This window comes from Alosa pseudoharengus, unplaced genomic scaffold (genome assembly GCF_046254945.1).
Source record: "Alosa pseudoharengus isolate Yale_2024_CS ecotype anadromous, Long Island Sound unplaced genomic scaffold, YU_APseudo_1.1 YU_APseudo_1.1_scf_1, whole genome shotgun sequence".
NCBI classification, from domain to species: Eukaryota; Metazoa; Chordata; class Actinopteri; order Clupeiformes; family Clupeidae; genus Alosa; species Alosa pseudoharengus.
The window spans coordinates 48,443,695-48,471,560 of NW_027468564.1; the positions used below are offsets into that span (position 1 = coordinate 48,443,695).

The 27,866-nt window shown below is 44.4% G+C and overlaps 1 protein-coding gene and 1 long non-coding RNA gene across 2 annotated transcripts in view; one reads left to right on the forward strand and one right to left on the reverse strand.

The window, feature by feature from the left end:
* Window positions 1-4,210: 4,210 nt before the first annotated feature.
* On the reverse strand, window positions 4,211-6,830 carry LOC143106598 (uncharacterized). The gene is made up of 4 exons (XR_012983713.1): window positions 6,652-6,830; window positions 5,911-6,030; window positions 5,485-5,584; window positions 4,211-4,548 (listed from the first exon to the last, which is right to left on the reverse strand). It is a non-coding gene; the product is annotated as an uncharacterized LOC143106598 (long non-coding RNA).
* Window positions 6,831-23,191: 16,361 nt separating this feature from the next.
* The window catches only part of LOC143131466 (keratin, type I cytoskeletal 42-like), a 5,584-nt gene continuing 909 nt past the window's right edge, over window positions 23,192-27,866 (forward strand). The window contains exons 1-5 of the mRNA XM_076291123.1: window positions 23,192-23,754; window positions 24,622-24,704; window positions 24,862-25,018; window positions 25,875-26,036; window positions 26,619-26,744. Coding sequence (XP_076147238.1) covers window positions 23,302-23,754; window positions 24,622-24,704; window positions 24,862-25,018; window positions 25,875-26,036; window positions 26,619-26,744 — 981 coding nt within the window. The 5' untranslated portion in view covers window positions 23,192-23,301. The remainder of the gene's footprint in view (window positions 23,755-24,621; window positions 24,705-24,861; window positions 25,019-25,874; window positions 26,037-26,618; window positions 26,745-27,866) is intronic.

The following is a 27,866-nucleotide window of genomic DNA, read 5'->3' on the forward strand; positions in this document are numbered from 1 at the left end:
TTGGCAGTGAGTGGCACAGTCCAGTTCAGCGCAGGCCCTGTTGGGGGAACGTCAGTTCAATGGTTGGGAAATCACTTTCATGGGAAAAGACCCCTTACACGAGGACAAGTATATCAGGACTCTCTCTCTTTCTCTCTCTCTCTCTCTTTCTCTCTCTCTCCCTCTCCGTTTCTCTTTTGTAACTCTGTTACTCTATCATGTTGAGCCTGTTTAAATAAGTGGGCAATGGAGAAAGGGCGTAGTGGTGTTTTTGCAATGACTCATAACTGTTGGCCAACACTCCTGTGTCCAGTGGACACACTGAATATCTGGAAGTAAAAGTTAACAAAAAATTCCTCTGCTAAACTTTACTCTCACTGTTTGTTCTGACTTAGGAGCTTCTGACTAACTGTGGTGTGCGGGGGAATTACTTGTCTAAACGTCTATAATTGGAGAACCTCAAGACTGAATTGTGAGAAAAACTGAGTGCATTGCACAAGCTATAGCCATCGTGAGATTTACATGAGCTGAAAACACATCCTTATGACGTCTTTTACATATTACCTTCATGTATTAAACAATAGGCCAAAGCTAAACAAACACATATTTCTTGGCTACAGCGATATGTTTCTGTTGTCATGGTAATTCTAATCGCAGAAGCTCAGAAGTCAATCACAGGAAATCCAGACGAGGTTAACTGCAGTTGAGGATGTCAGAAAGACAATGTACACAAAGGACAAGACTCCTGCAGGTGGTCTGGAGCTTGGGATGTTCTAGATTGTTCCTGTCTCTCGGGACTTACAGACTTATTTGTACATTTCTGCGCTAGCAAACCAGTGTGCACTGGCCCAAGCAGTAGGCCAATGACTCCATTTCATGGCTCCATGGAAATACCTCATCGCCATCGGTCAATCAAGAAATGTGAAGCTTCTGAAGAGAAAGCGACTGAGACCCTGAAACATGCATGGCTGGAAGTCACACGGAGTAGCTCTGGGGAATCCCTCACCTAAGAGAACATTAAAACAATTATGCCTAACATTCCGTAGAGGATTATATCCTTACCTTGTAAAAACTATATTACATCAGACATGTGGATGCGCATACATATGCATACAACACTTTGTATAGGTAACTAGGCTAATTTGTGCATGGGAAGGGACACATAAGTGACCTCACGATAGGATTATTTCTCCACTCCACTCCTCTCTTCTGTATTACAACTCTGTGATATGTCTGGACTTCTCTGTGTCACTATGTGCCATTTAAAACACTAACGTCTAAACATTTCAGTTCATTTCTTCGCTTTTGCTTCAATGTGATTAGAATCCACCTAAGGTTTGGGAACTGCCTGAGGCTTCAGTGAAAATATGACATCACCAATGTTGCACCCTAATATCCTTCACTCACCTGACACAGGTGTCAGGGCTCAGACAACTGCAACGTTCACACAGTACAACACTCCGCTATGAGGGAGTGTCGGCTGAGCAGACTCTGAGGAATGTTTACACAAGCCCAGAAGGAGCTCTTAGACTAGCAAACAGCTGGATGGCTGCCTGCCTGCTAGCTATTCCTCACTTTCAAAAACCCTACGGTGTCACACAAGTGCAAGCACTGTTGAGACTCAGCTGAGAGTTAGTCACCAACAGGAAACTGATGTATCAGACCTGTGCCAAGAGTATCAGGTACAGGATTAGGCTACTAATAGAGTTTACTGTAGATCACTATGTATGAGGAGGATATGCAATCCAACTACTACTAAGAAGGCATGCACAAACCTTAAAAAGACCAACTCACAGTTTTTTATCAATTTTAGATCAGGACAATTGCAGTGCCCCCCACCTCCCCCCAACATTCTAAATCAATTGTATGCACCATATTGCTATAGAATAGTAATATTATACACCATTTAAAAGCTTGAACTCTTGGGAATCCATATATGACAGCATTTTTCATGTACAATCTGTATAGTGCTTTACATTGTCAGATTAATCTTACTATGTCTCAATTAAATTTGATCAAAAACCTCAAAGTGTTACCTTTCATTTGAGACCGGGATTATGCTTCTACACCAAGAGGTTGCCACACAGTAAGCATTTTATTGTCAATATGCATCTTGGGTAGCCAAAAGTCCTATGGGGAGTTTCCATAGGGCATTTTACAAAATGCATGAGCATATCTTGGCAAATAATGGTCTAAAGTACTCATATTTCATTCTATATTGAACTACTTTGAGATACAGATTCACAAGACCTGGTAGTTGTTTTTCCAAGACAAAATAAATGACCAGCAGGGCAGAATGTGGTCATTTCCAGAGATGTACAAAACCGCCTAAAAAGAAAATCATCATTCTAACCTTTGCCACTCTCCGACAGTTCATCACACAGTATGTGGAAACAGGGCCATTGCTAGTAGGCAGTGTGCAATTTCGGGCAAAAACCCCAAATAGGGGGGGGTAAGTGTAATGATTTAGCTTGCTTTTAGAGTGTGGAATGCATGTGTGTATGCTTGTGCCGAACCACAAATGAAGTTCCCCCACGGGAAAAATAAAGTTCTCTTGACTTGACTTGAATAGGCTTCATGTATTTTAGTTATATAGTTGGTGATGGGCTGTGAAAGCTTTTACATTTTGGGTCCGACCCAGACCATAGCACTTCTATAGCCTGCATAGCCTGGACGGCGGGTTAGAATGACAGGTGTGTTCGAATGTGAAAATAATACTCGTACTTGCTTATACAAACAACTGTCAAATAGTAGCAAATTGTTGATTACTGTCTATTTAAAGTGGCTAAAATCAACAGAAGTGATGCATACAAGTAAAAAAAAAGTGGTTGACTGAAGAGTATGTGATCAATAGCATTTCAAACAGCTGTGATTTATTTGGACCAATATAAAAAAAAAAAAAAAAGGTACAGGTAATCGTCTGATGCTCTGCCAAATCTCCTTGAGATCACCAAGAGCACATCTAACTTGCAGAGATAAAAAGCTGCCTCTGCCTGGGAGAAGATTAAAATAGCAAAATATTTTTTTATTTGCAGAGATGAGAGAGATTTGCAGAGGCTTTGGAGGCACCTCTCTCCCTCTTATGAAATGGGGCCAACAGCTTCTTGATGAAGGAGATCATTCCAGGCATCTAAGAGTGACTCAACGTCTACAAGCAAAAACAGGCTTGCTGACATCCGTATGCGATGCAAACCCACTACTTTCTCTGCTGTCAGGTTGTGTGTGTGTGTGTGTGTGTGCGTGTGTGTGTGTGTGTGTGTGTGTGTGTGTGTGGTGGGGAGTTGGGACGTGGGGCTTTAGTGTCTGGAGACTGCATTGTGTTTGATGACCAGCATTGTTTACAGTAGGAGTCTGGGGGTGACTCAAACACGCCACCTGTGCGGTCGTCAACTCCGCCACACCCCACCCACAGCCCCGGACCAAACTTCCTCCCTCCCAAGACTCCTTCAACTCAGGCCACACCCTGGTACTCTGCTCTGTCGGACCTCCTTTGAACTGGCGCATACCTGCTTCCACAGGCTCGGCGCTAGCGGTGGTCAGGCCACGGGCCAAAAGGGCGTTTGGTGCAGCCTGGACAAACACAGTCCAGCTCCCTCAGTCTCTCCACTCACACGCTATGACTTATTGCACTTGAGTGCTAGCTTGGCATGAAGGCTCAACCAGTGTGGGTGGAAGATGTGCTTATTTGGGGAGAGCTTTCTCTCACTCTATCTCTCTCTCCCTCATACTCACTCTCTCTCTCTCTCCCTCATACTCACTCTATCTCTCTCTCTCTCTCAACCTCTGCTCTGTAGGCTTTGGAGCCCAAGTGTGTTATTCTGCTTCATTCCACACTGTAAAACCCGACAAGTTAATTGAACTCAAAAAAATTGGTGAAACCGATTACACAAAAAAATTTAAGTAATAGTAACTCAGTTTTGCTAAGTCAAAGAAACTTACCTTTTTTAATTAGTCTTCACTAGCAAATTTTGAGTGTGTTCAACAAGGTTTTTTTAAGTTAAAGAAACATCAACTACATGAGTTCACAGTAATTAATAAAATTAAGCTTAGATAGCTTAATTGGATTTATTGATGTCAGCCTGAAATATTTCATTTTGCTTCAACCAATTCTTTAAATTAAATTTAAAACTTAAAAGTTTTAATTTCCAGAAAGTTGAACAAACTTGTCAATTTTGATTAGTTTCAACTAAGGACTTGAAAGAAAATTATTAAAAAGGTTGACAAAGGCCAGTGAAATTCTTCTTAATCTTTTATTTTCATGTAAACCATGGAAACAAATACAGGTTGGAGTTCAGAACAGGGCTGTAGTGGAGGCTAAATTCAAATAAACACAGTTTAGATCAAGGGCATAAAGACTAGATAGATAGATAGATCGATAGACAGATAGATAGATAGATAGATAGATACTTTATGACAAATGCCTGACCAATGCTAGGAAATTCAACAATCATTTCAATCCAAAACAACAGGAGTCTTCTTTGGGCAGAGGGATGCATTTGCACTGTTTGTGCTGATCAGAATGAGTTCAACAGTAAGGTCCTCAATATCTGGGAACTCCGATTGAGAGACCTGAAGAAATGAACAAAGAACAATTGTGTGTTAATTGAATATCTAATAGGCATTACATGTCAAGTGATACCATTTCATATTAAGTTTAACATTTTATCTTCAAACTTTTCCAGGGCAGTTGCATTATTGAAATAATTACTTGAAATAATACTAAGTAACTTCCCTGGAGTTTCTTGGTGAAAAAACAAACAGAAAAACAAAAGCTTGAAATGTAACTCCAGCGTTATTCGACACATAGCCCTGTTGTTCGAGGTCACGGCTGTTCGTAAGAATAAAATTAAAAGAATTTAAAAAATTGGTGCAACATAGACTGAGTAGTGGCCCAGCAGCTATTGATAACCTACCAGGGAATTTGGCTTTAGTTTCAGTTCAGTTCAAATGCCTTGTTAGGTTAGTTTAAAGGGGTGGTTCAGGATTTTGGACACAGGACCTCATTTCCAAGTTAACAAGTGTGATATTACATTAATACACAGGATTAGGTGTTATAATCCCTTGTGCCAAGATCCAAGATAAAAACACAAGTTGGAGACCGTTTTCAACACGTTTCATCCAGTCCTTCTAGTTGCAGAGTTCGCAGGTGCTAGGCTGGCGCGAGTCAACAGTATGTGTAAGCCTGCCACTAAAAACAGTCTTACCCACTCCATAGTACACCGAGGCAAATAAATATAACGCCTGAATAGACGAGGACTGGGTGAAACGTGTTAAAAACGGTCTCCACTGATAAATAACACACTTGCTAACTTGGAAATTAGGTCCTATGTCCAAAATCCTGAAACACCCATTTAAGCTGCTGGACCAGTATTTGCTTTATGTTGTACTCAATTTTCTCATTGTTTTTCATTCTAATAGCATGCGTTGACCTCGAAACAACAGGCCATGGGTCGCTTAATGCCACAGTTACGCTTTAACTGTCATGTCAACAGAAAACATACTTACTTACATCCCATGTCTTTAGAAAAGTGGCATCATCCTCATGGAGGTAGAAAGGAAGGCCACGGAGCGCCACAGCACGTCGGATATTTACATCTGAGGATCCCTGCATGAGAAAACATGGAGTCAAGCCAGTTAATAACTACAAAATGCAATTCAATAGGATTACCTTTCTTTGATAGTACAGCTTCTGAAACCAAAGCATTCTTTTTATCTTAAATCCATGGAGGAGTTGTAATCTACAAGACCTCTGCTTTCAAAGGGGGTCAAGCACTCTTAGTATGTGGAAACAGGGCCATTGTTAGTAGGCGGTGTGCAATTTCGAGCAAAAACTCAAAATAGGGGGGGAAGTGTAAAGATTTAAAACACATTTGGTCAGAACCACACATGAAATGAATCTATTCCAAGTATTTGTACAAAAGAAATGCTTACCTGGGATTCCAACATGATTGCAGGCCACCACCGAACCAATAGGCTATGTCTGCGGGGAAGGACGTCTGATATGATCTCCTTCCTTCTCAATGCCAATGTTGTTTGCATCAACTTCTGAATCTGTGAATTGAAGGACGAATACACATTTGAACATACTGACAATCTCTATTAGGACAATCCACCATCTCATGATGTCGCTTTAAATGCCACTTTAAATGCATCCTTAAATGGCCGAGAACAGTTTGCACATTAAATGGTTGTTTTCAACTACACAGCTGACATGCGAATAATACACATTCTGACTGAGCATGAACTGTGTGTGACCGTGTCAAATGAATTTAGGCTACTGACTTAAATGTGCAGACAGTCAGTAACATGACAGTGGACTAACATTAATGGAGTAAACATTGCTAACGATAATGTTGCAGGACCTGTGCCCTGTTATCAAGCAGTGCACAACACAGCTTGCACTTCCAAGCTATTGTGTTAAATAGTGCTAACGGGGGTTAATTAGTTCATATTTTTAGTACTCACATTGGCAAATTGAGTTAGATCGCTGGCTGATCCAGCAAGTGCTGGCATACAACAGCAGCCAAATTCTTAGCTGCTAGTGCTAGCTAGTTCTAACCGGATAAAGTTACGTCACGTAGCCTAAGACAATATTTTCAAACATTCGGGTTTTTAAACAATATGATAAACGACGTGCTTTAGGGTCAACATGCACCTCACTTTTCCACTTACGTTTAATTGCGGTTTTTCTCTCTTCTCGTCGTCTCCTCTCTCGTTGTCTATTTTCACTGCTCTTGTTCTCGTCTCTTGTCATCTGGTGGTCGACCGTTGCCGGCGTCGCTTGTCACTCGGCGTTGGTGCTGTACACAAGGTCCACGTATGGCAGAAGATCCGCCTACAAATTTGCTACAATTTGCGAAGTTTCCCACGCTTTTATTTTTTCAAATTACTTAAAGCGGATGAGTGCTGTCAACTTAAAAGTTCAAATTTGTTCAAGTAACACAGACGATTAGAGTACTATTAACTTTTTTTCATTTTTGAGTGTTTACAAATCAAAAACATTGTTTTACTTGTACTGTTCGGTTTTACAGTGCATGCAGATTCAGGTTGTGCTTTCATTTCGGGTTAGAATAATTTCTGCATGATTCACCCGTGAAAGTATTAATACAATGATTGCTTAATGATTTCTGACTTTTCTGTAACAGACATAATAAAAAAAAAAAACGGTTTACTAAACTAAGCTGTGTAATGTTTACGGTAACTCAGCAACATCTCAAGACACAGGACAATTACCTTGAAACATTCCCGTCATTGTGATACTGACATGTCTCCATGTGAGTTGTCTGCCAGAGACAGGGTGAGGTAGGTGATGTCCTGTCATGAACAGACAAAGGAGCCCTGTGCACATGTACGTGTGTGTGTGTGTGTCTGACCGAGCTTTCGCTCCACACCCGCAGGACGAGCTCGGACACGGCACAGGATGACTAACTGATGCGCCACATCGCATGCAGTCGCTGGTGGTACAATAAGTGAACATCCTTCACCCTGATGAAAATAAGTAGTAATGAAGTAGTGGTAGTAGTAGTAGTAGTGATAGTTGTAGTGGTAGTTGTAGTAGTGGTAGTAGTAGTAGTGATAGTTGTAGTGGTAGTTGTAGTAGTGGTAGTAGTAGTAGTAGTGATAGTTGTAGTGGTAGTTGTAGTAGTGGTAGTAGTAGTAGTAGTAGTAGTGGTAGTTGTAGTGGTAGTTGTAGTAGTGGTAGTAGTAGTAGTAGTGATAGTTGTAGTGGTAGTTGTAGTAGTGGTAGTAGTAGTAGTAGTGATAGTTGTAGTGGTAATTGTAGTAGTGGTAGTAGTAGTAGTAGTAGTAGTGGTAGTTGTAGTGGTAGTTGTAGTAGTGGTAGTAGTAGTAGTAGTGATAGTTGTAGTGGTAGTTGTAGTAGTGGTAGTAGTAGTAGTAGTGATAGTTGTAGTGGTAGTTGTAGTAGTGGTAGTAGTAGTAGTAGTGGTAGTTGTAGTGGTAGTTGTAGTAGTGGTAGTAGTAGTAGTAGTAGTAGTAGTGGTAGTGGTAGTGGTAGTAGTAGTAAGACGCAACCCACCCAAAGAAATATAAGTAAAAGCAACAATCAGATAAAGCCTAGTAAAAAAAAGTAATGTCTAGAGTAAAATATAAAATGTATTGCAAGTAAGATCTATCAAGTATAATGTAATTATTAAAGGATAATTCCGGTGTGATTTTGACCTAAAGTGGCTTGAAACATGATACCAAGTGTGAACGTATGTCTCATAGCTCACCTCAGTTTGTCCCCTGCACTCAGAAATCTGGCGCTAGTTAGCCAATGCTACCAACAGGGTTTCGTTGTGGTGCCTCGGGCATCGGCCTAGCCATGCAAATAAATCACTGTTTTACACCATTTACGAGGCTCATTAAGTAGCTCCATACTTCATTGGTAGACTTCCGAGGGCCTTGACATTTAAAACGAGACATGGAGAACTTTGAAAAAGCACTGGTAGATTATTTACAAGACGATTTATACAGACAGTACCTTAAAGCAACACCAAAGAGTTTTTTATACCTTAAAATAATGTTTCCAAAATCGTTTCAGTGGTTCATCAACTCGTAACAGGGTGAACGGCAATTCTGCATTCGCTTCGCGGCCCTCTATCGACTATAACCGCATGTAAGTTTGCCAGATCGGGTAGCGGATCTGTAGTTAGATGGAATAATAAGATATAAGAAACTACAAATTTGACTTGCATCTGATGTCGCAATACATCATACTTTTATAAGTCATGCAAAATATTCTACCTTGTCTGTGAACATCGTTATTTGCAAAGCCGGTGCTGGATAAACAAATAGCGTGCATGCGACAGAGGGAAAGTTCTTTGGTGTTGCTTTAAGGAATTTTACCATTCGACGGCATCTTGAATTTAGTCACGATAAGTAGAGCGACGAGTACGAACAAACAGGTATGATAAGGGGTCAGATTCCAAAACTAATTCCGTGGAAATGCATGGATTCAGTTGCTTCTAGTAACTGGAATCCATGCATTTCCACTGAATTATTATTTACAACACTAGCCTCGGGTAGCATAACCAGAATGATGTCAGTAAATCTATATGTTTGTGTTATGCACTGTTTGCCATCTGTCGGTCATCAGTCCAAAGAAACCAACCTACCCACAACCTACCCAAAACACTCAAATCAACCGTCCCATACAACAATGATAGCTTCAGCGAAAGTTCTACTAGGAAGACTCGTAGTGTAGCTTACTCCTCCCATGCTTACACGGAGCCAATCTTAGCTTTGCCTACTTTTGGGAAAGCCCTGCAATCTGATCATTCACTCATTCAATCAGCGCTAGCCTATAGGAATTCAGTGGGCTCTTTAAATATGTACCACCTAACACTGCTTCTGCTTCCCAGTACGCTGACTTTGACGTCCTAGCTCAGGCTTCCGCGTGGACCTGGGCTCTCTGCATTTTTAAATTCGCCCCTTCTGCCCTCAGTGGCGTTACTTGTTACAATCCTACCGCGCTCGTTCGCTGCGCTGTTCAGACCTGTGCGTCCTTCAGTCAGGGCCACTGCATGTCGCTTCATCGCTAATCTCTGGATATCGGAGCCAGTCACGCTCACGCTGTTGCAGCCTTCACTTCACGGTAACCTACTGCCGGGTCGCAGTCCTCGCGCAACTCTGTTGCAGGCCCATGTCGTTTTCGGCAACGATTTCTCAAGCTTCAGTGTCTGGTTGGTAAGGTTATCGTGCTCTCTCTTCCCAAGCTCCTCGAGCTGGGCTACACTCTACCCACAGTCATGCAACCTGCTTGACAACGATATTCGGCGGGCAGCAAACAAACTGACTTGTCTGACACGGTTTAACTTTCACTTAAGCCTCCTTACAATAATTCCTGCTGATTTTATAATCCCTGCTATTTGTGCTGTTAATTGCTAGCCTGCACCACGCTGCCGTTGAACCCAACCCTGTATTAAGACCTGTTTATTGATGTTCTACACTCACTGTGGTTATCTCGATGTCTACCTTGGTTGAGCGTCGTCAAACCAGTTGTCTTTTTGTGTAGCCTCTTAATTTGCCTCGCGGCCTCGCTGCATAGGCTTTAGGCTAGGCTCCTCGTCTGCTGGACCTTCGGTTCAGGTATCACTCCTTGTGCATGGCTGCTGGAAGCCAGTTCATCGTTGCATTCGTTTAATCATCTGGGATTGCGTCCCATACCTTCTGGTAGGAAGTCTACACGGCCTTCCTCGGGTGATTCTCTGCATGCACTTGCCGTTGCTCAAACTACTCTCAGCTACCGCTGATCTGTCATGTCCCGGGTATGCCGTGACGTCCCCGACGTTCTCGGCTATCTGGGTTCTCAATTTTGGGGGGTCTTACAACAAAGCTCGAACCAAAATGACGGCACGCCGGCCCATGGTCATCAATTGCCAGTATGTCACACAAGCTATTATCTAGGCAATAATAGGTGTTTTCTTTTCAATGCCCGTATTATGTCAGTGTTCATGAGCTGACACCACAGTGATGGGCTCATGCCCACATGGTGTTGGTTGAGCTTTTAATTAAGAAGCTGTGTCATTTGTGTATGTAACATATCCTTCTAGCATCTTTTGTATGTTTAAAATGTCTTTTCTGATCCCGTATCGTGTATTGGGTTCCTAGGAATTCTATGGCAGGCCTCACTTTGCTCACTGCCCACCAGTGGGTCGCGTCAGCACTCCATATATTGGTGTTAATGGTTACCGGCTGTTCATGATTATGTCGGCAATTTTACATTTCGCTTGTTGTGGTTTAAGTGGTGGCCTATGCTGGAAGTTCGTTGATCACGACTACCAACGTAGCCGTTGGCTGGTTGTTTTACCGATGACGATGCTATATGTCACCTGTCTAACCACTCCTTCCTTCTCGCAGGTCAAACGGAGCGGTCCATTATCACTGGCAGACTCAAGTCTCCTTCAGGCCAACGCCGCGCCCTTCATGCACTCTCTTTAGACACAACGGGTCTCTGCGTGTCCATGTGATTTCAGCCCATCTAGTCACGCCATCAGTCACATTGATTGCTGACTCGAATTGCCGTTTTAGCAGGATCCTCTGCAAATAATGTGTACTCTAATTTCCATTCTCCTATTTTGCCTTGGCTGTTTTGCTTTTGGCAGATATGCTCACCCGAAGTGATCACGCCAGGGAGGACGTGCAAGTTCCTTTTACATTCTCCTCCCAATCTTTAATTTGCTAACCCCTGCAGGTGCATCATGCTCTTCCGTTGAGGGGATGCAGTTCGTCAATGGAGAAGCAGTTCCACATATCACACTAACATCTACTTTCTTACAGGGATGGCAGTGCCAGTTCACGGAATCACGCAATCGTGTGGATCATGTTTCCAGTTCATACTGGAGGGGGGTCATCCCTCCGTCTTCACAAATCTCCCGAAGGCCAGCGCTTTCGAGGATATCTCCTCTTGTAGCACGGCTTAAAACTAATCCCAGCACTTATTTCCTGTCTAGAACTGACTCTTGACCGTATAAAACCGGCACTCACTGATGCACTTTTCGTTATTGTGCTCTACCTTCTAAATTGTTTTTAATTGCACTTGCATTGTGGGAGAATTGTTTTAGCTTTAACCTGTTTGCCGTCACGTTGGTCTAGGTTGCCCTAGACCAGGGGTGGGCAACTAATTTCCCCAAGGGGCCACATGACAAACTGGGACTGTTGACGTGGGCCGGACCCAAAATACCGAACTCAAGTCTGAACTCAATTCTGTCCAATTCTATTCTGTTCTTGTATAACATTAATTAAATCATATGGTTTTGTTTACTACTACTCGTAAGAACAGATGAAAATGTGAGGGAGACAAAGGAAAAACAGCAATAGGCTATTTAATCTATGTCCAGTATTTAATCCTCATTCTCGAAAATGATTTTTTGACATTGACATTTTTTTTTTCCAGTTTTCAAAGACTAATATAAAAAAGTACTACAATATCTATATAACTAGATGTACCGCAGAGCGGTACAAAATATGACCGCCGCCCAGTCCAGCACATTTTTTCCACAAAAAGAAATCACGCTGAAAGGCCTATATGATTCTAACTGTCTCACTAAATTGCATTATCCACACTCAATTCTCACTGGTATCTGCTAGACAACAAGTCCCAAAACATGATTAGTTCATAGATTTCACATGTAAAATTCATTTTATACAACCCCACCTCCATCTTGCCTGTTCATAATTCTGAGAAATTCTTGATTGTTTGTGTTATGTTTATGTTATGTGTGTGGGTGTGTGTGTGTGTGTGAGTGTGTGTGTGTGTGTATGTGCGTGCTTGTGTGTGTGCCTGCGTATGTGCCTGTGCATGGAAGCGTACATATGTCTACTGTGTGAGTATATGTCATACGTATGATTACTGTGAATGTGTGTGTGTGCGTGTGTATCTGTTTGTGCACATGTGTGCACATGAAATGGGTTAACATGACCCCTGGAGGCAAATATACGGAAAAAAAATGGTCATCCTAGGCCCTACAGTTCTCAAGATATTCACAGAGAACTGTGTCTGGCCTACCCTCCTTTCGGGGGGTCCAGTCCAGCGGGGGGGCTACAGATCAAAACGAAAAATGACTGTTCCATGCTATCCATGTGGGGGTACATGCCCACCAAGTTTTGTGTACCCCGGTCTTTCAGTGTCCCGGGAATCCTTGTTGGTGTACGTCACTAAATTATTTTATTGTAAGGCCCCCCATGAACGAAAGTACACAAAACTTGGCATGCATTCGGAGGGTGTCATAATGATCCTACACTTTCAATTTCGTGCAGTTTTGACCATGTCAGCCAGAGATATTGTGATGAAAACACCTACATTTTTGCTTTTTAATTTTTAACTAGGTGGCGCTATACATGAAATAAGTGGTAATGGGATGGGTTGACATGGCCCCTTGAGATCAACATACAAAAAAAAGGTGGACCTCCTAGGCCCTACGGTTCTCGAGAAAACTGTCTCCGGCCACCTACAGGCCAGTTGGTGTATAGTAACATAAATGAATTTATTGTGTGGCCCCCCATGAATTCCACGAAACTTGGCGTGCATTCAGAGGGTGTCATAATGATCCTACACTTCCAATTTCGTGCAGTTTTGACTATGTTAGGTCACAGATACCTGCGATTACAACACCTCATTTTTACTTTTTTGTGTTTAACTAGGTGGCGCTATACATGAAATGAGTGGTTATGGAATGGGTTGACATGGCCCCTTGAGATCAACTTACAAAAAAAAAATGGTCCTCCTAAACCTTACGGTTCTCGAGATATTCACAGAAAACTGTGTCTGCCCTACCCTCCTTTCGGGGGGTGCAGTCCAGCGGGGGGGCTACAGATCAAAACGAAAAACGATGGTTCCATGCTATCCATATGGGGTTACATGCCCACCAAGTTTCGTCTACCCCGGTCTTTCAGTGTCCCGGGACTCATTGACGGAAATTTGGACATGCGAAAAAGAGTCAGTACAACCATAGGCCTGTGCCACCATTTCATCAACACTCAGCAATATTTCATCATTAAATCATTACCATCATTAAATTAACTCTATGCAGAATTAGACTATGAAAATGTGGAGCAGACAATAGTAGGCTGTCATTAGTTAATCAACATGCACAAAGAAAACTATTTTAAAAATGTAGGCTATGTTTTTGCTTTAACTTTATGCACAAAACTGTGATTGGTCAACTCGCCCTGTGTGTTGAGCCGGCTGCTTCAAGCAACCTGTGGTTCATACTAGTTCGCTAACATAAGCTTTGCAAATAAACTCTGCCAGTAACGTTTTGAAATTAACACTTCGTATCGCCAACAAACAGCAGGAGTTTGTTCTGACAACCTTTGCGGTGGTGAGCGACGCAGACATAAGACACACAAAACTTTGAAAGGTTTACGCCGACTTAAAGGCAACTGCATTGTGTCGACGCAGAAGCATAAATTCTATTCACCAGCACAATTCAGTGAGGGTGTTTAGGCCTACATCGTATGCATCCACGCACAAATGTATGGGCGTACAAATAGCAGTCGCTTTCAAAATAAAAGCAACGATATTGATTTGCGTGCATTATCTCTATGCTAGGGTCTTGACTATTTGTTCTTTCACGGACCTTACGCGGGCCGGTCAGGGAAAGCCCACGGGCCGGATGTGGCCCGCGGGCCGTATGTTGCCCATGTATGCCCTAGACGCTGGTTGCCCAGCTCACTGTCCAGGTTGCCTTGGACGCCGGTTGCCCGGCTCATAACGCTCGTCTAGGTTGCCCTAGACGCTGGTTGCCCAGTTTGGTCCAGGTGGCCCTGGACGCCGGTTGCCCGGCTGTCATGTCTGTCTAGGTTGCCCTAGACGCTGGTTGCCCAGCTCACTGTCCAGGTTGCCTTGGACACCGGTTGCCCGGCTCATGATGCTCGTCTAGGTTGCCCTAGACGCTGGTTGCCCAGTTTGGTCCAGGTGGCCCTGGATGCCGGTTGCCCTGCAGTCATGTCTGTCTAGGTTGCCCTGGACGCTGGTTGCCCAGCTCATGGTTCAGGATAACGCTATACGGTCAATGTTAACTGCTTGATTCCGGACTTCGACGCAATTGGATGACACTACGTCTGTCATCTGTTTAGATCGCCTCTGGCCCGCTATATCAGCTACACAGATATATTGGTTCCCTGCGATGCAAGGGGCAAAAGTTACGTGCATCATACTCCTTGCCAGACTCGAGTCTCTCCCTGAGCAAACGCTTCCGTGAGAACTCTGGTTTCCCGGGGTACATTGTCAGTCGCTTTGATTAAAAATGTCCCGGTCACATGGAATGTCACATGAATGCACACCCCTCCACTCACTCAGGAGCCAGTGCTTGGCGCATGACTAATATAATTTCTGCATCCAGTTGGGCGATATGTATTGCTTATTCTCTCCTCATTGCTACCTTTACTCATTGTCTCTCCAGCAGCCAGTTCTAAACTGTACTATCCTGCCACAGTGGTGCAGCTGGTATAGCGAGCTCGCGTTAAGTCATTCTCAGAGCTCCTCTGCACTCTGAGATGTGTAAGCACCATGGTGGTACCCCAGCACTCATCTGTTCGTTGTCTTGTCATATTTCAGTTACATATGTTTCTTCCTCCTGTCACATTCAGGCATGAATTGTCCTGAGAAGTCCTTTGTCTACGTCGCAAGGTCATGTTTCCCTCACATTACTGATGCTGCTCATCTTATTTTGGGGGGCTTTCCAAGAGCAGGTGCTAAGGTGTAGCTCACACGCATCCATCTTGGCCTTGGGTCTGCAGCTCAATGCATTCATCTCACTCTAGCCGCTGCAGGTGAGCTATCGAACCAGAACACACATCTGGCTTCACAAGCACTAGTCTTCTACAAAACTAGTAATAATGCTCATCTATCCTAAATATTAAACCACATGACTTTGATGCGAATATACTCAAGCACCCATATCAACTAACTCATTGCTCCGGTCCCAAGCATCTGCAACCACAAGCTCTATTCCCCTGCATTGATCGATCCTGAGTACTGTACATCATGTTTAACCTTTTAACCCTAACCATGTTTTGCTTCCCTGGTCCCCGTTCACTACCTTAAACTACGGCTCACACTTTACCTGATTTTCAGCAGCCATCTAGCTAACGTGCTGCTTAAATGTAACCTCTCTCCAAAGAGGTTCACTTCTCACTCATTCCGCATCGGCGCAGCCAAGACTGCCGGCCAAAAAGGCTATCCACGTCATCCATCAGGATGCATCAAACTAACTCCTCTTGACATTTACGATGCTCAGAAGTTGCTCTCCCATGTTAACTCAGGTACCTCATTTTACCTTCACAAATCCTGGTGGCGGTGGCTAAATTCTGGCATTCGCCTTGCACTAATCGCTGAAACATATTGGGGCCCAGCATGCCGGTAGCTTGTGGTGATTTAGTCTCACATGGGCATGTTGCCCTTTTCACTGGTTGCCCAGCTCGTTCGACGCTTATGGTTCAGGTCACTTCTCGCCGGTCGCTCGGCTCGTGATGCACATCTAGGTTGCCCTAGACACTGGTTGCCCAGTTTGGTCCAGGTTGCCCTGGATGCCGGTTGCCCGGCCATCACATCGGTCTAGGTTGCCCTAGACGCTGGTTGCCCAGCTCATGGTTCAGGTCGCACCGTACGCCGGTTGCCCGGCTCGTGACGCTCGTCTAGGTTGCCCTGGATGCCGGTCGCCCGGCCGTCACGTTGGCCTAGGTTGCCCTAGACGCTGGTTGCCCAGCTCACTGTCCAGGTTGCCTTGGACGCCGGTAGCCCGGCTCATGACGCTCGTCTAGGTTGCCCTAGACGCTGGTTGCCCAGTTTGGTCCAGGTTGCCCTGGATGCCGGTTGCCCGGCCATCACATCGGTCTAGGTTGCCCTAGACGCTGGTTGCCCAGCTCATGGTTCAGGTCGCACCGTACGCCGGTTGCCCGGCTCGTAACGCTCGTCTAGGTTGCCCTAGACGCTGGTTGCCCAGTTTGGTCCAGGTGGCCCTGGATGCCGGTCGCCCGGCCGTCACGTTGGTCTAGGTTGCCCTAGACGCTGGTTGCCCAGCTAATGGTCTAGGTTGCCTTGGACGCCGGTAGCCCGGCACGTCTCGTGGTCTAGGTTGCCCTAGACCAGGGGTGGGCAAACTTTTTGGCTCAAGGGCCACATTGGGTTTTGAAAATTGGCCGGCGGGCCGCACAACAAACCCCCCCCACACACGACACACACATAAAAAAAAAAAAAAATGTATAGCCTATAATTTAGTATGAAAAGTATTTCTTTTAAAATATGAATTGCTTAAAAATACTGCTAATTTTATGCTGTTTAACAAATGTATAAATTGTGCACTGTCGCTTTAAGACAGTCGCTTTAATTCACGTTTATTTCTCAATAATCTTCTGCCTGCTCCGCTATGGCTAGTGCTGTACCTACGGCTGGGCCCTCTCAGTTTTTAAATGGTCAGTAGTGGGAACTACTGTTGCCTTCATGATTTCCTTTTAAAAGTTTCTTATAAGAAGGAGATATCAATTATCAACAATGACAAGCCAGCTGGAACCTGCGGCTCTCTCTCCCTCTCGTGAGTGCAGATGCGTTCCCAATTAAATGGATCGCATAATGTTCACGTTAGATCTGCTGCAAAGGAGATAACTAAGAGTTAACTTAGTTTAACATGATGTTATCTCTATTTAACATGATGGTTTGATATTGACATTGTAAACGTTCTCTAAGGAGAGTGAAAAGCAGTTTGCAGTAAAGCTAACCAACGTCGTCTCTATCGCAGGAAAAAAATAGCGAGCAGCCTGATAACCAAATGAAATGCTTGGCGGGCCGGATGAAAGTGCTTGGCGGGCCGCAGTTTGCCCACCCCTGCCCTAGACGCTGGTTGCCCAGCTCGCATAAGCACTAAAGTCCAGGTTGCTCTGGATGCCGGTGGCCTGGCTCGTCACGATGTACTAGCTTGCTAGTCACTGGGCGCCCAGATCGTGAAGTGCTTATGGTCCAGGTTGCCCTGGACGCCGGTTGCCCGGCCGCCGCATTGGTCTAGGTTGCCCTAGACGCTGGTTGCCCAGCTCGTCAACCTTCTAAATCCCACTAAAACGAAAGCATGCTGCGGGCCCCACTACAACCCTAGGTTTATGGTTAACACCTAGCTACTTTAAAATTCTGTCGGCGTCCTGGCACGTCTTCACCCCGGCCCAGTCATGCCGTTTAATTCATCTTGTATGTATACTAATGTCTCTGCTCCTCTCAGAACCAGATTACTGAGTCACCGCCCTGGCGGTCATCACTCATCCTTTTGGGGGTAGGCTCCCCGCCCCTGCCTTCATCCATCGGCAGGAGACGAGATCCGCTCATCGCTGGACGGATCCGAGACGGGGCCTACGCCAAAGACTGTTACCTATTCAGGACTCTATCATGCTTGCATCCAAGCCGTTCCTTTACTAATTAAATTGTTAACTGATTCTATTCTGTCTACTGAGTCTTTCTGGTAGAACTGTGTTGATGTGTGACGGGGCGATTAGCCACCGTCATGGCAGCATTGACCTCTCCAGAATAAGTCCCGCCTCCGTAACTTCCGTATCCATCCAACTTCCGGGCGTGGATTGTCTATGAGAAATAACATGGCGTTTCGAAATATCATACCGGTAAAACATCTGTAGGTAGCGAAGTTGAAAAAGCTGGTGGGCAGATTGGCCTACACACTTCTGCCATATAGTTTCCACTGGATTTTTTGATTGTCGGTGCCGTTTAAGTAGTATACTATAGACTATACTACTTAAACGGCACCGAAAATCAAAAAATCCAGTGGAATCTAGATGGCAGAAGTGTGTAGGCCAATCTGCCCAGCAGCTTTTTCTACTTTGTCACCTACAGAGTTTGACAGGTACGATCTTTCAAAACGCCATGTTATTTCCCATAGACAATCCACGCCCGGAAGTTGGATGGATACGGAAGTTAGGAGGCGGAATATATTCTGGAGAGGTCTATAGCGCTGCCTTCATTTAAAACACTGCATGTATGTCTGCTTGAATGTATGTTTGTTGAATGTGTCTGTGTTTTCGGTTTACACTTATACCGTCTATATTCATCAGTCAAACATGTCATTCATCATACCTTTCCCCGTTGCTCCTGTAGTAGTTGTTATATAGGCCTATAGTTAAAAACAAACACTATGGCGAGCTATGCGCTAAAACTACACACAACACCACAACTCCCTACAGTTTAAAACATTCACCATTCAATCATGGTACGTCTGTTAAAATAATCACACTATGTCATGTCTTAAATGTTCCGTTTATTTAGCTTTAGTCATTACATAGAATGTCATTATCACGTCGTTACATGTTTGTCCTACCGGTGTCCACTGTTGCGTCTTCTGTTTGTAAAGGAGTGAATGCCGTGTTTACACTGTTTAAAAACATATTGTGACTTCCTGGGTTAACCGGAAGTTCACCCGTGTTGTAATTAAAATGTAATAAAATATTATTTAGCTGTTGGGTACTGTTTGGTTATGTCAAACATTAGTAATTAAGTTTAAATGTATTCATTTATTTTCTAGTTAGTTAGAATGTGTTATTTTGTGCTGTTTTTAGCTTAGTTATATTTTGGCCTGTAAACACCCCTGATGCTTTTTATTATATTGGTTTGGCCCAATTGTAAGGGAATGTTCAGGTCTATTTATCATGGGGGATTCAGTCTATTGGAAAAGGAATGGTGAAGAGACGTAAGTCTAGTGCTCAAACTGTTATTGACTGCAATTAGTCTATTGTCGACAAAATTTGGTATTGAATTATTGTTTTTGACCATCATGTCAGTTTGCTTTGTTTATTAAAAGTAATTTTTTTCATTATTATTTTGTTTTTGTAAAACCTTTTCTTAATTATTTTTGCCCATTGGGCCTTAATTGGGAAAAATAAATACCCATCTTGCTACTTGCGATCTCTGAATGCTTTAACATCCACCTCACAACGCCTCGACCACATTTACCCTTAACATGATGGATGGAATGCATGTCTAGATCTCAATCTGGTCTAATATCTCTAAGGCTTTGAATTATTGCACTTGTAACTATTGTAGCTGGCTATTTAGTTAGGTAGGTAGGCAGGCAGGCAGGGAGGTTGAATTGTATTCTGTTCTGTTTTTGTAGAAGTCCACACTGAAATTCAGTGTTTCAATTACCTGTGCTGTGCAGACAGCACACCAAATCCAACCCCAGCACAAAAGCCAGTTCAGTTACTGGACGCCCCGAGCAATACCCCAAGAGCCGCTTCCCATGTGTTTCTCATCTATTGTGTTGGCCGGCACACAGTGTATTACGAAAACAGCAAAAACTCCCCTCATATAACCAACTCCCTTTATTCTCTCTCTCTCTCTCTCTCTCTCTCTCTCTCTCTCTCTCTCTCTCTCTCGGTGGGAGTGGTGTGGATGGATGGACCCTGGTGCCATTGAAGGATGAATGTGTTTAGAGTGGTGGGCCCCTTGGGTTGGGCAAGTAGACCTCCACCAAAATGGCAGATTGTGAAAGAATACAACCCCACCCCCCAACAAAAAAAACAGACATGTCTGTCAAATTTTCTCCTCTTACTATAGAGTAGTGATAAGCTGGGTTTTGCTGTGTGTGTGTATTTGTATGCGTGTGTGTTTCTGTGTGTGTGGGTGTGCGTTTCTGTGTGTGTGGGTGTGCGTTTCTGTGTGTGTGTGTGTGCGTGCGTTTCTGTCTGTGTGTGGGTGTGCGTTTCTGTGTGTGTGTGTGTGTGCGCTCCCCCACAGCTGTGCCTCATTCCCTGTGACCGTTTCTCTCCCTTCATCCCAAATGCATTAGAACACGCTGTTCTCTGATGTGACACAGTAGAGCAGCTCCGCACAGCCCGGTCCACTTAGAACAGCTCCTCAGCGGCTGACATTCATGCGTGGTGTTTTTATAGGAGTCCTTTTTCATGGCCAGTGTAGAAAAGCTCAAAGGGAAGTGAAGGCTTGGCTGGTCCTGTATTGTATCTCCTTATCAGTGCTGTTGTTCTCAAACAGGAAGCACATGAGCCCCCAACACAAAGAGAAAGAGAGAGAGAGAGAGAGAGAGATCAGGGTGAAAGAGAGGAAGAGGCAGGGAAAGGGGAGAGGGTTAAAGGGACAGAGAGTGGGAGGGAGGGAGGGAGAAGGGGAGGAAAAGAGGAACAGAAAAAAGGGAAGGAGGTACTAAGGGGAAAGAAGAGGGACAGATAGAGGGAGAGAGAGAGAGAGAGAAGGAGAAATGGTGATCATAGCAGGCTAACTTTCTCACAATTACCACAGTTTTTACTTTGCCCTTTCCCTCCCATCTCTCTCTCTCTCTCTCTCTCAGGGGAGTATCTGAGGCGATACTGGACTCCAGATGTGCGGCGTGGTCTGATGGGGTGGTGGAGGAGGAGTAGGGGCTGGGAGCTGGGAGGAGGTGGCTGGGGTCCAAGCCTTATCTCACCACCCCTCTCCTCTCCCTCCCGTTGTCTGGCTCCAATAACAACAGCCCTGAGGGGGTCTCCCCCCCCCCCCCCTTAACCCTCACCAGGTCAGAGAACCCCCCTAAAACCACCACCTCCACTCCCCTCTCCTCCTACATACACAGTTTAAAGGAGGGGCCGCACAATGGCCCACTGACTGACTGACATAACCACCAGGACACTCTCTAACCCAGACGAGTCATCCCTGTTTGCATAGCAACTGTAGTTGGGTTTACTCTGCACAGGGATTAGAGAGCCTCCAGTGCTTGGCTCCACCTCAGACTATGACCTCATCAAAACCAGGGCCCACCACACACCCATAGGCTCTGTTCAAAACGGTAAAAACGGTTTTGCCTTTCTGCTGCTTTCTGCCTTTGAGATAACTTAAAATTACCCCAATAATGGTTGTTTGTAAGGCAGCATCAATGTATCCTTCAAGCTCCCTACTACCCATAAACCTTTGCGGCAACGTCTGAAACAGCTGGGAAAAGAAAACAAAGATGGTGGAAGACACTGGTAGCAGCTGCTGATTCTGTGGAAATGTGAAATGTTTGGAATTGTTTTGCTTAGATTTGTCAAAATCTAGCGAGAAATAAACACTGAACTATCCGTTGCTGTAACCATTGATAGCATCTGGTCGGATGCTAGTTTAGTTTATCACCCGGAGAGAAGAAATACTCTTTTCTGATTGGCTGGTGGGGTGGCTATTAATTCTGAATAACAGGACACCTATGAAGTAGATCTGTAAAAAAAAGTTCCATATCAATGCTTATGAATGGTAACTATAAAAACCATAGTAGGATGACGGTTGAGCCTGAAAGCAAGCTTCGCAACAATGGAATCAACTGTAAACAAGCTAACTGTCCTTGCAATCTCTGTTACAGGGCCAAAGAAAGTTGTAGGCCCTCAACAAACTGTACAAGTTGGCTTCTTTTTAAACTTGTTTCCTTTGCATGTTAAAGGCATGACTTTAGTGGCAACCGGGTGATAAGCGGGATAACGGCCTTCAAGGTGTCCTGTTATACGGAATTAATGGACTTGGGCAGGGGCAACTCCTTTTCTTTGCCTCTCGCCCTCGTCCATTAATTCCGTATAACAGGACACCTCGGCGGCCGTTCTCCCTTACTTAACGCTCCTGTGTTTGCTAACGTCACACTGTAGTGTCAAGCAAAGATTCTAGAGAGATTCTTAGAGAGATTTCTATGAAGGGAGACATGGAGATAGCCCTCAATTAAAACCAATCTATCCACAAACAGAGTCCTTCGTAAGAGTAGAGCAGCCTGCCAACCGTATCACCCCCTGAACATGGCCGAGGGCACGCCTTGAGGAACCTGGAATGCGCAACCTGCGCAACACATAATTTGGATCCAGAATCATTCCATTGTGCAAACTCTCTTTTCAACTTGCCTTTTTGACATTACTTAAACTTTCAACTGCAAGTTAAATATTGACCTAAGGGGCATGGTGTGGTTCTTCATGCTTCAAGCTTATGCTTGACAATGGCATGTATCATTTTATATGTTTGTATTTCATTTATCAATGGCCAAAAGTCAATACAGGTGCAAAATCGTAATATCGCAATACGAGTTGCCTCAAACAGCCACACACACACACAGACACACACAAACAGAGAGAGAGACAGAGAGAGACATACTCGTAAATCTCAATTATGTAAATGCATACACACTATGATACATACACACAGAGACAGACACCCACCCAAGCATAAGTAGACATGCACACAAATATTTTGGCTGTATGAGTCCTACCAACGTGTGGGTTCTTGCCTCAGGCACAAATAACCTGAGATTACAGTCTCATTCCCATTCACTCATTGAGACACTGCCCCCCCCCCCCTCTCTCTCTCTCTGTTTCTCTCTCTCACACACACACACACACACACACACACACACACACACACACATCTTCACACAACTATACATGCACAGTCATAAACATACCAATGTACACAAACACACACACATTCTTCTGTGCTTCCTTCATGTGTGTGTGAAGTGAGCTGGGCCTTTAAGGCAAACGCAGCGGTATCTGTGTGTGCCAGGCTCTGGTCGTAAAGTGTGGGAGGGAAAAACTCTCTCTCATTTTTTCTGTTTCTTTTCTGTCGGTCTCTCTGGCACACACACACACACACACACACACACACATAAACACACACACACACACACACACACACCTCCAACGTCCCCTCCCCACTCACCCCATAGGGCCCGCCCCCAAGGCTTGGCCAGGACTATATGAGGCCCGTCCAGCCTTGGATGCAGTCGCAGACTTCCAGGAGAGACTCCCAATCCAGTCCAGTCCTATCCACCTCTCGGTCTCTCTCTCTCTCTCTCTCTCTCGTCCAGCACCCTCAGACTCAGCAGCATGTACAGCTACCAGCGGTCCAGCGGCCCCGCCTACAGCGGCGGCTCCACCATCATCTCCCAGCGTCGCGTGGGCACCATGTCGTCCGCGCCCAAGGCCTTCAGCGTCTACGGCGGCGGCGCCGGGGGCAGCACGCGCATCTCCTCATCGTCCATGCGCACCCTCTCCTCAGGCTACGGCGGCGGCATGGGCATGGGCATGGGCATGGGCGGCGGCGGCGGCGGCTTTAACCTGTCCAGCGCCCTGGACTCGGACAGCGTCCACGTGAACGAGAAGGCCACCATGCAGAACCTGAACGACCGCCTGGCCAACTACCTGGACAAGGTGCGCTCGCTGGAGAAGGCCAACGCCGAGCTGGAGGTGAAGATCAGGGAGTACTACGAGCAGAAGGGCCCGGCTGCCGAGCGGGACTACAGCAAATACTGGGCCATCATCAACGACCTGAAGGACAAGGTGAGCTGGCATGGGTTTAAGGAGGACATTTTATAGAATGGAATTGAATAGAGCAAAAATGAACAGAGGAAAATGACATAGACTAAAATAGAAGAAAAAAATAGCTAGAACAGAGTGGAATAGAGCAGAACAGAGTGTAGAACAGTCGCATCAATGACTATATGAATAGAGTAAAATAGAACAGAGGAAAATGGCATAGTCTAAAATAGAAGAAAAAAATAGCTGGAATAGAATGGAATAGAATAGAACAGAACAGAGTGTAGAACAGTTGCATGTTGCCAAGGGCCACACCCCACTGTTCCCCCAGTGTAATGGTCAACTGTGAATTGCACTGAAACAGTGACTCCGTTTCATTGCCTCACTCTTTTTAGATCACAAGGCAGGTTAGGAATGAGACTGAGGGCAGCTTCCTGCTTTGAATTACAAATGTGGCGTGTGCATGTTATGGCTCCCCAGACACGGCTCATATTACTGCCCATTAGGAGACACACACACACACACACACACACACACACACAAACACAATGAAACCTGCAATGGAGTTTGATTTTTGACAGAAGAACCTAGCACATCATAATTCAAATAATAAAACAATAATTGTGATAAGTATGAAATGTATATGTGATTTGTGGCAGAAACAAGTTCAAGCACAATCAATTTCAAGCGGAAAGTTTTCTAGTTTATCGCTAGTAGAGTTTCAAGAATATCACTAGTAGAGTTGAGAATGTAGCTGTCTCTGATGGGTTTGCAGATTGTTTCTGTATTGTTTCATGCACCTTTCAGCACCCTTATCAAGGTGTTAAGCCTGCGTTAATGTGTTGCAACCAGGCTGTGTAAACATTTGCACCACGCCTTCTCTCTCGCTAGATCAACGGTGCTACCATCAACAACGCCAACATCCTGCTGCAGATCGACAACGCAAAACTGGCTGCTGACGACTTCAAGACAAAGTGAGTCTATAAAAACCTCCCTCATAAAACACAAATATGACCGGAAACCTTTTGTCCTGATCCATTTCCAGTTCACTCCACCTGTTTAGTTGTATGATCAGCACTTTGCCTGAGGTCACATTCTCACTTGTACCTGTGTGCACGTCACCTGTGGCAGGTTTGACCATGAGCTGATGATGCGCCAGTCTGTGGAGGCGGACATTGGCAACCTGCGTCGCCTGCTGGACCAGACCACCCTGACCAAGGCTGACCTGGAGATGCAGATCGAGAGCCTGCAGGACGAGCTTGCCTTCCTCAGGAAGAACCACCAGGAGGTACAAAATACACCCTACGAACAGTTTTCTACGGAACCCTGGAGGTGTTATTGCAAGATATTTTTTTATGTATATCTAGATTGTGCTCTCAATTTACTAAAATGAGCACATCATTTACTTAAACGTGCACACATTTTATTGAATAGTGCACTCATGTGACTAAATTGTGGTCTCATTTTAATTTTTGTAAAAAAAAATATTTAGTAAATTGTGCATAATCTAAATGAGTGCACATTCTCTCTATATCTTGCAATGACACCTCCCGGGTTTTCTGGGCTTTTTTCCTTTTTATTTCTTTCCTTTGTCCTTCCATCTTTTCTGCCTTCTATCTATGGCATACTGTAGCACAGTGCTAAACCACAGCCATGTACAGCTTCATATCTTTAATCTTTAGTTTTCAGCCACCTGCTTAGCAAGGGAGAGGTAATGCAATATGATACAGGTGTGTGCACACACACGCAAAGGTGCACACATTTCACACGACCTGTTAAAATGGCTGCCTTTAAAAACAGGGCATGACTCTTCCTGGGGTGTGCATTTTAAGTAAGTGGTTTTGGTGGCAAACCACAGTAAGTTAACCCAGAGGAAGTGGTAAGCCTTCTAATAGAGGAGCCCTGTGGCTTCATTCTCCTGACAAAACACAGCCAACAAGCTCTTCCTTCAGAAGGTTTATTACTTACTGAGAGTTAACTTATCCATAATCATCTTAACTTATCCATTATCACTAAACCACCTCCATGTCCCCCTGTACACAAGGTGTTTCCTCAAGAGTTTGCACACTGTTTGATAATGATATAACACATCAAACATCACTGACATGACATCATCCATCGTCCTCTTCGTCTGCCCTTTGTAGGAGCTCGCTGCCCTCCGCTCCCAGATCACCCACAACGTGAACGTGGAGGTGGACGCCGCACCCCAGCAGGACCTCAACAGGGTTCTGGACGAGGTCCGCAGTCAGTACGAGGGCATGATCGACAAACACCGTCGCGACCAAGAGGCCTGGTTCAACGACAAGGTGGGTCAGACAGAGACAAGGTATGGACAGATATATAGACAGCTGCACAGATTGTCACAAACTCATAGATGAACAAGCACTGCACAAAGACACTTATAGGTGAAATTGTGATTGATGGTAACTTGAATAAACTCGTTTGAAACAAGAAACGGCAAAGCTAATAATAATGAGATGTAATGAAACGAATAATAGTTTCTCTGTTTTTTTACTATTCTTGCCAAACTTTTCTGGCAATGAAGCCATATCCATTTCTGGCAGAAGAATGCAACTTCCTAGCATCAAGGATAATTAAACCTCACCAATAATGAAGCAAATCAGTCAATTATAGTGTCGCAATTTAACTAACATGTTACAGCTCGACATCAGAAGCAGTCAAACTCAATTCAGACACAATTCTGCCATTGAAATACAGGGATGATGTTTGCAGACATTAAGGATGTCTCGACACAGAAGGATGATTCTACTGAATGTATCCATTGTTTCTTCACTGTGGTAAATTGGAAAGAAAAGTGATTATCTCTTTCTCTCTCTCTCTCTCTCTCTCTCTCTCTCTCTCTCTATCTGTGTGTGTGTGTGTTACAGTCCACAGCCCTGAGCAAGGAGGTGGCCATGAGCACAGAGACCATCCAGACGACCAAGACAGAGATCAACGACCTCAGGCGCACAATGCAGGGCCTGGAGATCGAGCTCCAGTCTCAACAGAGCATGGTGAGTCTGAGAGCGCTCAGGACAGGGCTACATGGCTTAACACACGCAACGTTACTGAGAGCAAACTACCGAGTTTCAGATTTAACTTAGTTTTGCAGTGAAAATATTACACTACTTATAAACCAATGCAATGTAAATATGGACACATTATCACTACTGAGAAGCCAAGTGTAATACTTTGTAGGACATGTAGTTGTAAATGCGTTTAAGTTCATTTATAAACACTCTAATTATGTAATGTATATACTCACAATCATTACTGAAAAATCCAGTTTAATACTTTGTAGCACTCATAGTCAAGTAAATGATTTGAAACATACCGGTACTAGTATTATGTAAATTATATCATTTAGGGATTGTTCATAAGAAGCATAACAGGATAGACTTTGGTGTGAGGAAAGTGAAGTGAAGTATCTTGTTCAAGTATGTGGTTGAAAAGGAAGAGCCTGGTCAGAGCCAGCAGTCTTACCTAAGGCCAGGATAGAGTGTGTCATGCATGTGCAGGAAACGGAGGGAGGTGGGAGATGTTATGAGAGGGTTGAGGGGGAGAGCTGCCCTCGCTCCACTGGAGAGAGCTAAACACCAGCATGATGATGCAAGAGGGGGAGCAGATAGAATCAAACAGACCCAAAACACTGCCAAACACGCACAACGGTGATTTATGAGAAGCTTAAAAATGGGCTTAGAGCAGGGTATTCTTTCCTGAAGCTGAATTCCTTCCTGTGACTTCTCTAATGGGCTTTTGGTATGAATATAGTCTAATATGGTCATATTATACTTTACTGTGCAATGACCTGCATAAAAGCCTTCACTCAAAACATAAAAATACCCCTCTGAGTCCATTCCTCCATTCCCCGGTTTGCTGTAATATGAGACCTTGGCTGGAGACGCCGCTCTCTTTTTCCTAACTGAGGCATGAGGCCAAAGGAATTCGGGGGTAGCGGTCATGGGGTGGAACGCTGAGACTTTTAGGGCTTATCGTCCTAAAATGTGGAATGACACTTCCTCACTCCTTTCACCTCTCCTGCACACAGACTGTTAGTGTCAAAGTCAGCTTCTCATGTAAGCACCGGACGCCCAGTTATACATTTAATAAAATATTTAATCTAATTACTGTCATAA